Source organism: Lepidochelys kempii, chromosome 14, assembly GCF_965140265.1.
Source record: "Lepidochelys kempii isolate rLepKem1 chromosome 14, rLepKem1.hap2, whole genome shotgun sequence".
NCBI classification, from domain to species: Eukaryota; Metazoa; Chordata; order Testudines; family Cheloniidae; genus Lepidochelys; species Lepidochelys kempii.
This window is the reverse complement of record NC_133269.1, coordinates 21,338,339-21,349,292: the sequence shown is the minus strand read 5'-3', so window position 1 is coordinate 21,349,292 and position 10,954 is coordinate 21,338,339. Positions and strand designations below refer to the sequence as shown.

At 41.9% G+C, this 10,954-nt stretch overlaps 1 protein-coding gene across 5 annotated transcripts in view; it reads right to left on the bottom strand.

The window, feature by feature from the left end:
* Nucleotides 1-502: 502 nt before the first annotated feature.
* The window catches only part of COX10 (cytochrome c oxidase assembly factor heme A:farnesyltransferase COX10), a 155,995-nt gene continuing 145,543 nt past the window's right edge, over nt 503-10,954 (bottom strand). For all 5 annotated transcript variants that reach the window (XM_073312014.1, XM_073312019.1, XM_073312016.1 and 2 more), the window contains one exon: nt 503-2,954. In XM_073312014.1, the coding sequence (XP_073168115.1) occupies nt 2,548-2,954 (407 nt within the window). In that variant the 3' untranslated portion in view covers nt 503-2,547. The remainder of the gene's footprint in view (nt 2,955-10,954) is intronic.

Genomic DNA, 10,954 nt, shown 5'->3' with positions numbered 1-10,954 from the left:
ACTACTCTTGGGGGAAAAATACCACGGGAGCCTTAATAGCCCTGAAAGGAGCACAGTGCTCCTATGCCATGCTGGGGGGGCCTACTTCTCAACTGGCTCAGTGGGAATGAGGAAAGCCACCTCTTCTTCTTCCCAATCTGCCCTCTCAGCATGCCAGTTCCTCTGACCATGCCACAACTATTCTGAGGTCTGCCAAGCCCACCACCTGCTCTCCAAGTTCCTTGTGTTCTTCTGAGCAAGTGAACCGTTCACAGAATCTTATTTCATTTTGCAAAATGTTGCCAGCTTTCTCCACTCACCGCTGCATTTTCATGTTCAATGGAAGCATTTTGCAACATAAAAAACACACATTTCCCATCCGTTCCCAATTTATGTAAGGCGTGATCATATGACACAAATGTTACTGCTACTAGGGATGCTGCGAAACCAGCATAAGGTGGCTCTTGTATTAGGCTAAACAAAGTGAATCACGTACAAGAAATGATACCCCACACTCCATTGCTCTTGTACAGTATGTTTTACTGCAGAACGAATTCATATATTTTACAAACGGAGAAGTTGTACTGGGTTGTAGACTGCATAGGAATACCTGGAAATAGTGTTCCCACAGTAAACAACCTGAATACAATGGAGTCTGTTTCAGAAAAACAGTAACAGGGACTCAGCACTGTTATCTGCAATCAGTTGAGAGAGGCAAGCATCTTATGTTTGATTGTTTAAATGTCATTTAAAACACCTGATTCTGTTCCCAAAGAGCACTGTTGCCAACAGAGACTGAGGGCAATGGAGTCACTCCTGATTTACACCAGTGTAATTGAGACCAGAATCGTCCTGCAGCATTAAAGGATGCTGTCAAGTTTTTATATCCGGGTGAGAAGGACACTGGCAAACTTGTGAAATTCCTTGAAGGGCTTTCCTGGATATCAGGTTAGCTAAAATATTCCATTTCACCACTGGCAGACCTCGTCATCAGCAAAAGCCTTGGATCTGGTGCACAACAGTATTAGAATGGACCTTGTACACACTGGAAAAAGGTTGGGGATTGTTTACAGTGAGGAAAATCCACAAGTTATTATACTCGTTAACTAACACAATGTAAACTACTCCTTGTCTACACAGCATGCTGTTGCGTTTAACATCATGTTAGTGGGTCATGGCTAAACGTACAGTGCACCCTGGGTGAACCATGACCCACTAACATGACTACAAACAAGTCAATGCTTGTCTACACAGACTGTCTTACATCATGTTAATTAACATTATAACATGACACACTTTTCTTGTGTGGCCATGCCCTTATAGTAAACTTCAGCTATGCTGGTTGCAATTTGAACTTGCTGAACTAGTTTTTAAGTTGAGGCTGTAGCTGGATGAAAACTGGCTTTTCCTCAAGACCGAGAAAACGTGATTCCCGGCCAATAATGCACTTCATAGCGATCTTCTCTTGGAGCCGCAACTGTGCCATGATACATAATAGAGTTGTCGTATTTCTTAATGCGAGCTCAGAACTCAATTAATTACAGGAAATGCCTCACCAACAGACAGGCTCTTACACTGAATACGTTGGCACAATTCATGTTAGCATACAGAAAACCTCAAATAATTAGATTCTGAGGGCCTGATCCTCAGCTGGTATAAATCAGCAAAGCTCCAGTGAAGTTGACTTAGCTGTGTCAGTTTATACCAGTTGAGGATCTGGCCCTGAGCATTCAAGCCCTAAAGATTTCTCACAGAAAGAACTCTAGCCAGGGTGAGAAGTTCCTCTGTGATGGAACACAATAAAAATCGCCCTGAGCATGTGAAAGGTAGAGACTAGGAACTATCTCCATTCAGCCAGAGCCTGTTTAAGTGCTAATGTGCTCTCTGTGTTGTATGATCTTACAGAGTGCTGAAGACCTAATAGAAAATAATCTGGGCTCTCTGAAAATACATCAAAGTGAACTCAACCCTTGTGAAAGGTGCCAGATTGACAGGCCCAGAAATTGAAGCCCTCCATTTAGTCACAGAGCAGGGATGGCATGACTGTGGCAATGCAAGCTTCCCCCTCACTACCCTGCCAATGTGCCTCAAGCCGATTCTCGACAGAATACCTGCTTGCGGGAAGATAGAGTAAAGCTCAATATCCAATGAGTCTCCTTGGCTTCCTCACTAAGAATGTCAAAGATGAGGGCCAATTGTGGGGCTGGTGCTTCTGCAGTGTAGATACCTGCTCATTTCACTCATTCATCAAACTCATTTCATGTAGGCTTGCAGGAAGCCCAGGGAAACACGATTAATTTTTCACCTAGGCTGAATTTTAACTCATGACCTAAGAAGTGAAAGGGGCTTTGATCCCATTGACCAAGCCCATGAGCCATTTAAGTCCCCCAAGTTCCTCCCTTTAAAAAAAAATGAGAAAACAATTATGTAAAGTGGTCACCGAGCACAAGGGATTCTCTTTAAACACACTGCCATAGATTTTCCTGCCCATAATTAGCAAAAGACCCTCTGCTTGACAATAAAAATAGGTGTCATTTGAGCTCTAATTGACAATAAGACAACCCGATTTCAACTGAGAAGCTCACTTTTGTCTTCCTTCTCTAGCAGGGATTTCTTACATGTGAGCATGAGAAGTAGAAGCATTGGTAAATGCCACAGGCTGCAGAAGAAAAGTTTCCTGGAGCTGCTGCGATCTGCATCCCTGTAGAACCGAAAGCCGAGGTAGGAAATGTACAGGTTGATAGGGAGTGAAATGAGCGGAAAATTCCATGTGGTGACATTGAGGATGGGGGCCAATGCTGAGAGTCCAATTAGGGCCAAGCAGTGACGCAGAGCAACCCGCCGGCACATTGCAGGATGAGTGACGGACATCATGCAGTATCCTCCTCGTGAGTAATCCTCCCGGAGGCCCCAGCTCAGGGCATTGAAATGCGGAAACTGCCAGGAATAGAGAATTCCTCCCAACAGCAATGCGCCTGCAAAGGAAAGAAAAGGAAACGTGCATTAGAGTGCTCATCTTAGATCATTGCAAAGGAGCACTGCATACAACATTTCAACACCTTTATGAAGCTTACCCATACCACCAAGTGCTACCACTGCAGAGCTTATGACAACTGCCCCCCACTCCCATGGAACTAATCACTCATAAATAACCTATCACACTCAAATACTGTAAAGAAGTCAAGGGGATATTCTCTGTTTATCAGAAATTATGTGGTTCTCGGAGAATTTTTTTTTTAAACTTGGAAACGGTGTTTCTTCAAATAATTTATTTCTAATGCACCTGTCACCTCAATATCTAGGCACCAGTTCAGTTTCCACCTGGGGGTGATTTGTTGAAACTTAAGAGAAGTTTGGTAGAAGAAGTTTTTTTCACAGCCTCTAGGACACAAACTTATCTCTCCAAAATTCTCTCATGGGAGCACTCAGAGCAGGGAAAACACAGTAGAAGGAAGGAAGTGTGTGACAGGATAAGAAAAAGTTATTGACAAGATGAGTCCTACTCACTGAGATGCAGTGAGAAAAGGAGCCTACGCAGGAAACAGTCACATCCTGAAAACTGTGATACCAGTGATGACAAAATAATTTGGAGGCTCAGCTGGAGTTTCTCCTTCTTCATTTTGTGAAGACTGCAAATTGCTCACAGGTGTAGAGGCTTCTCAACTGCTTAATCATTATATCCTGGGGTGACAAAGTACAAACATGGCAGAGCAAAGCAGAAAGCAGCGGAGAACTGCTTACTTCCCAAGACCAACTCTGAATACCAGCTTTAAATACAAAAGCACTTAACTGATGTACTCTTCAGGGACTCCTAAACATATGTGGGACCTGATCCAAAGCATGTTGAAGTCAATGGGAGTCCAATTGACTCCAGTGGGCTTTGGAATGGGCCCTCAGACTGGGCTATATACATGTGAGTCCCTCATCTACACTAACATCACCTGTGAGAGTTCCCTGTAGACCATCCCTGTTGTTCCCTTCTCTTCTACCTCCCCTCCACTCCAGATGCGATATCCTATTTGCATCTTCTAATCTCCATGTGTTTGTCCTTTCTGGGAATGACCTCCCATGCTACCACCCCTTCCTGCTCATCTAATGGAAGCAGAATCAGGCTTTAACGTCAATGGCAAAATTTGGCTTCAGTCAGAGGAAGATCAGGTCCTTTACTCCTTCCTAAAAGCTCACCTCTTTCCAGAAGGAGTGAGTTCATAATAACTAACACAGACTAAGTCCCACCTCCACAAAGGCACTTGGGTACCTAAGCCCCACATTTAGTTGTCTAAGTCCCAGTTTCAGATGCTGATGTGATCCACAACATCACCAGGGCTCTCTAGGTACCTAAGTTTCTGCCTCCGAGCATGTGCACTGCCACTTTTCTCAAGCGTCCGGATGCTCATCTCCCACCTAAGCTTCAGCACAATCCATGAACTGGGGGAAGACAGGTGGAGGAGTGCCTGTTTTGCCAATAGGGCCTATCCAGTAGGTGTGCTCTGAGCACTCTGCAGAGATCAGACCCCATTCAAAACCCAGCAGGAGGAAAAGCAGCAGCTCACCTTTTAGCTCAGTGGTTAGAGCACACACCCAGGATGCGGGAGACCTAGGTTCAGTTCCCCACTCTGCTCAAGGAGGAGAAAGGATTCGAACAGAGGATTTCCCACCTCTCAGGAGAGCACTCTAACCACATCTATTCTGATGTGGGTCGCTCTAGATCTCTCCCATTTAATCTGTATAAATACAGTCATTAAGCCTGACAGAGAGAGTGAGTGTGAGAATGACTCTATAGCCTGAGTATTAGGTACCCACCTGGGAGGTGGCAGACCCAAGGTCCAGTTCCCCTGCTCCAATGATTCTTTAGTTATTGATCAAAGAGCAATAGATGTGCAGTGCCAAAGTCCCTTTGTGGATTGGGACCTATGTTATTTCCTCAGTGATTCAGGTTTTCTCTGGGTCTGTTTTGGTTGTGAACTCCTTGGGGTTGGGAATGTCGATCTTTCTGTCTTGTAACGCACAGTGTCATTGTTACCCTCCTCCAAATAATAATCCAGGCTGGTACCAAGGCCCATGGCTCATACCACCCCAACCAGCCAGAGGATGTCACTGCTGCATCATCAAAAATCTAAATATAAGGGCAGTTTGCTAGCTGCCTATAAGATGCTGTGAGAGACGAGGTGGATGGGAGAACATCTTTTTTTGGATTGGCGAGAGAAACAAGCTTTCGAGCTTACACAGCGTCCAGACCCGAAGAAGAGTTCTGTGTAAACTCAAAAGCTTGTCTCTAACCCACAGACAGAAGTTGGTCCAATAAAAGATATTACCTCACCCACCTTGTCTCTCTAATATCCTGGGACCAACACGGCTACAACAACATTACATATAAGATGCCTTGGCAGTCTGAGCATTTGTCTCACATCTTTTTAAAAATTATGAATACACTTTTGCTATTTTGTGAGTTCCAAGTCCCTGGAAGCTGCTTACATTAAGTACAGAGACAAGGAAAGGCTACCAGAATAGGAATTCAGATCCTTGGACGATGTAGTTAGCAGGAGAATTAAAGGCAAGCATGGGCTACGATTTTAAAATGTGATTAGTGATATTTGGGTATCCAACCCAAGACTCCTTGAAGGGGCCTGATTTTCAGAAAGACAATGTCCAACACTTTCTGAAAATCGGAACCTTTTAAGATGATGAGTTGGGCACCCAAATATCACTAGTAACTTCTGAAAATCTTGGCCATGGTGCACAAAACACCATTTTCAAAGTCTGGTGAGAATCAGAATTGATGCTTCTTCATTGAAATCAAAGCAAGTTTCTCCACTGACTTTGCAAGGCAGCAGGATTGAGCCTATAAACAGTACATCTCTGTAGTATTTGTTTCTTTAGGTTTTTCCTCTTCAACTGAAATACTTGCTCCCGAAGGCAGGATACCAGACTTGATGAACCAAAGACAGTAATACTCTGCACTTAACGCAGGATTTTTTATCTTCAAAGGGCTTTACAAACATTAGCTCATTATTTCTCACAACACCCAGGGAGATAAGTTACAATTATCCACCATATGGGGAAACTGAGGTAGGGACAGAATCAGAGCAAGAATTAATACATGCAAGTTCTTTCTGGTTCCCCTCTCTTTGATCTGGTATGACAAGCCCTATGTTCCTGTGCCTTTGGTCTGTAACAGAGAGTCTTCACTTATGAAGTTGTTCAATCTTTGGTGTGCAGACAACCCCCAAAAAGCATACAAAACCTCAAACACACTGAAAACTGTAGTAATTCCCCTCACTATAACACTACATTTTCAATTAAAAAAAATCATCTTGAGGCAACTTTTACACACAAACAAACCAGCCAGAACTACTTTGAGACTGAATTCCCATTTGCAAAGATCTGGCTTTAGTGTGAGCGCTTTTGGAGTTTTTAAACTACTTTTATTACATCACTACTTCAGAAATAACGGGTATTTTATAGAGAAGCTAAATAGTAAAACAATTTAACAGGCCATTATGGGGATTTTAATTGATCCAAACCTGGAGCTGCATTTCCCCCCTGATTTCACTGGTGATCCATTTGTTAGTTTTCCATATGCCTTGCTGACTTTGTTGGGTTTCCAAAGACTGCTAAGTGTCATGTACGTGCTGATTTAATTGGAAAACAGGAGAGGACGTACTCCAGTGTCAAATGAGCCCTGGCTAGGGATGTTACAAACTTCCAGTCAATGACAAGAATTAAAAACTCGAATTGCTTGACAAACATTAACTATGTCATAAGTATGTCAATGGTGTTTGTAAGCAATGTTATTACATGAAGGACTATAGCTGAAGAATGGGCCAGTTCACTATTCTAGAGACTGCACTGGTTTCCCTGTGGAGTTCTTGATAGCTGTGAATATAGGTATAACTAGCATAAATGATTTCTCTCTATGGAGTTTAATTATGGTGAGATCAGATTAGTTAGTTCACACCCATGATACATTCTGTTGGCATCTTCTCAGAGTTGGCACAGTATGATCCAAGGCCTAGCTGGTTCATAATTGTAAGAACTGCCTTTTTTTTTTTAAAAAAAAAGAGTTTGCTAAAGCCAGGAGTTTGGAAACACCAGTTTAATACCAGAAATACCCTGGCCTTCATAAGTTCCATTGGTTTCTCTGTGGCACTGGTAATAGCAGCGAATAGAGGTATACCGATTTGTAACCCTTATAAAATCTTTCAGCTTCTCCACAGGCTTTGTTAACTGGGAGCCCACAAATATCAAACTCTTTGGACTTCTTTGCAGTTTATAATAGTTGTGAGTTCAGGAACAGCCATGACCATCGCAAACTCCATCCACTTCTCCAGGGGGAGATAATTACAAATGCCGATGATTTGGCAGAGGAATTTCATTAGATTTCTGAAACTCCATTGCCCTCCCACCTTTGCAGCCATTTTCACCAGTGTAAAATGTGACCATTCTGACTGGGATCATTTCAATTCCCACTTTGCAATGGTTTAAATGATCACACAAGAAATAGGGTAACAGAAAACCAGGTCCAGTCTCCATAAACTTAAAGGCACAGACTGTGATGAACATTAAACTTTAGTGTCTAAGATTTAACTGTTAGCAGTTTTCTTACTGCTTTAATTTTAAATACATTCTAATGGCAATAATACATTTCTTGATAAATATAGCAAATTCAAAAGATGTTTCAGCTTTTTGTTTAATTGAGATGCAGCCAAAATGTTAACTATTAACCAAGTTCCCTCCCCCCGCACCTCCCATGAAGAAAAGGTTACTGTTGCTTGTTAAGGTTTTGAGGTTCCATAAAATGTTTCTTATATAGGGGAAAGTGCAAAATCCCAAAACATTTCACAAAACTTCATGGTAAGAAATTGTCAGGTGCCAGAAACGTCTATGGTCAAAATTTGAGAGTGATGAGTGATTCTGGGCTCCCAAATGGACACACCCCTAAAGGGTCTGATTTCCAGAAAGCACTGAGTGCTCGCCCTCTGAGAACTGGCTCTTTACGTTGTCAAATTGGTCACCCAAAAATCAAGCCAACCAAAATCACTAGTCACTTTTGAAAATCTCTACCTCTATTCTTATAGTGTCTATGGAATGTGTCACAATAACATCTCTGGATTATTAGTAGTTTTATTAATTATTTGTAATACCGCAGCTCCAAGGAGCCCTAGTCATAGACCAGGAGCCCACTGTACTAGGTGCTGTATAAACACAGAACAAAAAGATGGTAAATCCTCCACCACCAAACTTCCCCATCATTGTGCTTCAATGATTATTTGCTGAAGGGCCCAAATTTCGGGTCACTAGAGCAGTTCAGTCTCTGGGCCCACTCAGTCCTTGGACTCTCTGCCATTACAAGTAACAAGGTTTTTTATTATGTGAATACCTGTGGAGTAGGATCTGAACTTTGATAACTGATTCACTTCACACAGGGCACTGGACAACCCTCAGATGTCAACAATGTCTGGTCACTACAAACCTGGGCCTGCATTAGAATCAGTGATCATACATGAAAGGTTCTACTCTCCATTACTAATTCCCTGAACCACTCAGTAAGGATAACATAGTCTGTTCACATTAACTATGGGAATACTGAGTTGCGTGGCTAAGAGGAAAAGTCAGAAAGAGATCGCAACTGCAGCATTATTTTGAACAGACACTCCTTTTTTATAGGACAAAAAAAGAGAAGTCCAGACCCAGCTCCTCACCCACTTACTGCAAAGGATGGCATATTTCAGATATTTTTTGACATTAATATCTTGACGATATTACATCTGTTAAGCAGTCAGTTGAAATTCATAACCTGCATTTCACTGACTTACATACAAACTATACACCGTATAGTGACGATTTCATCCACCATCACAGGCAGCCACCTCTGGGATTAAAAGCAGCAGCTGTTAAACAATGCACATTAGTTTAGGACAGGGAGAGAAGTATACTCTTTGCAGTTATCTTCTCCCACCATGCTCCGAGGGAAATTTCTGAAGGCAGGCTGTTGCAGAGGAGAGATTTGGTCAGGACACCATTTTTAGCCCTCTTGGTCTTACAAAATGTGCATGGACTTTTTAGTGATCACAAGTGATCAGGACCCCCTGCTCTGTCTCATCTTAAAGACGATACCTTCAGCAACATGGTGACCCTGAGTATTGCTTAAATACTGACTCAAAAAAGGGGAGAGGGCCACCTACTGACAGGAAAACGCACTTGCATGAGGTGGTGTTGGTGTGAGAGGTGCCCCATCTAATTATTGACCTGGTCTGGCATCAGTAGTAGCGCTGCAAAACTTTTGATGAAATTGTTTCAAACAGCTTTGTCCTCATTTGGGTGTTTGCTTTATAAACCCCAAATATTTCTTCTAACAATGCCATATTTCTTGTACCGAGATTACACCGAAGAGATATAAGCTCACTAAACACAAATCAGCCTAGAAGGTTCATGTAACATGCAATAATGAACCACACTGACTAAAAGAGAAGGGATTGACATCTTCACTATAATGCATTGGCTCCACAGCAGCACAGGGAAACAAAGTTATTTTAGGAGTACAGAGACCAATACATGCATTACATTCCAGTAAATGCACTAAGAGCATGAATAGCTTATTCTCTACCCCTACCCCACTCACTGCTTTTTTGACTAAGCAGAGAGTCTTCTAGTCCACAAAAGCATGGTGGTTTGCAGAACACTGATTACATTTGTATGCCTAAGTTGGGGCAAACAGGTGTTGTATGTCATCAATACAACAAAAAAGGGGGAAAGTGTGATCTGGAGTTGCAGATCAGTATGGATTTGCTCCCTTTTCTGTCTCTTTTTTGGCCCCCCATATGAATGACTGGGAAGTGGCCAACTAGGCATGTAAAATAAACATAGAATGGTTAAAATATCAGCTCCAAAACAGATGTTGAAATCTTACTGCATTTCCCAAAGCTGGTGTTTACTGCCTTGGCAACCTAAGAATGCTGTTTTGCTTAAAGCACAATTTTAGTAATTCTTCTGCCTTGAATAATGTGAAGGAATTTTAAAATTATTTCCAGACTTTGGTAGCTGACTGACACACTAGGGGAAAGCACCGGCCTTTCGTCTCAAGGAAACTGGGTATGAGTTTGGCTCATGTCAGAAGTGAAAGGTTTGCAAGTCTAAGCTTAGCTTTTAATGGACTGTAGTCAGAAAACAACCACACATAGCTCCCTTTGATATGACACAACTGGCTCTCCTTAGTTAAAAGATGTTGAACAAATTACTCCTCTTTAATCCAGACAAGGAAGATTAGAACTGGGAGACTTGAATTAGTCCAGCTGTAGCCATCTGCCTATGGGTAAACTTGATTTTCCAGCTTTGTATTCCTCACCTTTCTTAATTAATCCTAAACTCTTTGCAGTAGTCCTGCATGATTTTTATAGAAAGTTACTCAACAGAAAAGACATTCGATGCTCCCTGAAAGACATCTTTTATCCCTTGCTTAATCTCAGTTTTGTGTTTGTTTACAGCCAAAATTTAACATGCCCAGGCACTTTCCGTTGAGAATCTGTAAGTGTGCAACCGTTGTAGACCTGGAGAAAGATTTTAGAGTTCAGTTACGGTATCTTGTCTTTCCCCATAACTTATCATTCAAGATTGAGATTCAGTGCAATACCAGCCCCAAAATGTACTCTTCTGAGGACTTGGGGATGAAGAACTATGATTCTTAGGTGGATGTGGAAGCTGATTCCTAAAGTGGCATTATTGTCAGTCTTCAAAGACATTGGCTGTTCTATCAACCTACACAGCCATAGCTAATACACACACACACACACGGGCTGTCAGGCAATTAAAAACATTAATCGTGATTAAGCGCATGCTTAAAAAAATTAATTGTGATTAATAGTGCGATTAATTGCACTGTTAAACAATAATAGAATACCATTTATTTAAATATTTTTGGATGTTTTCTACATTTTCAAATATATTGATTTCAGTTACAACACAGAATTCAAAATGT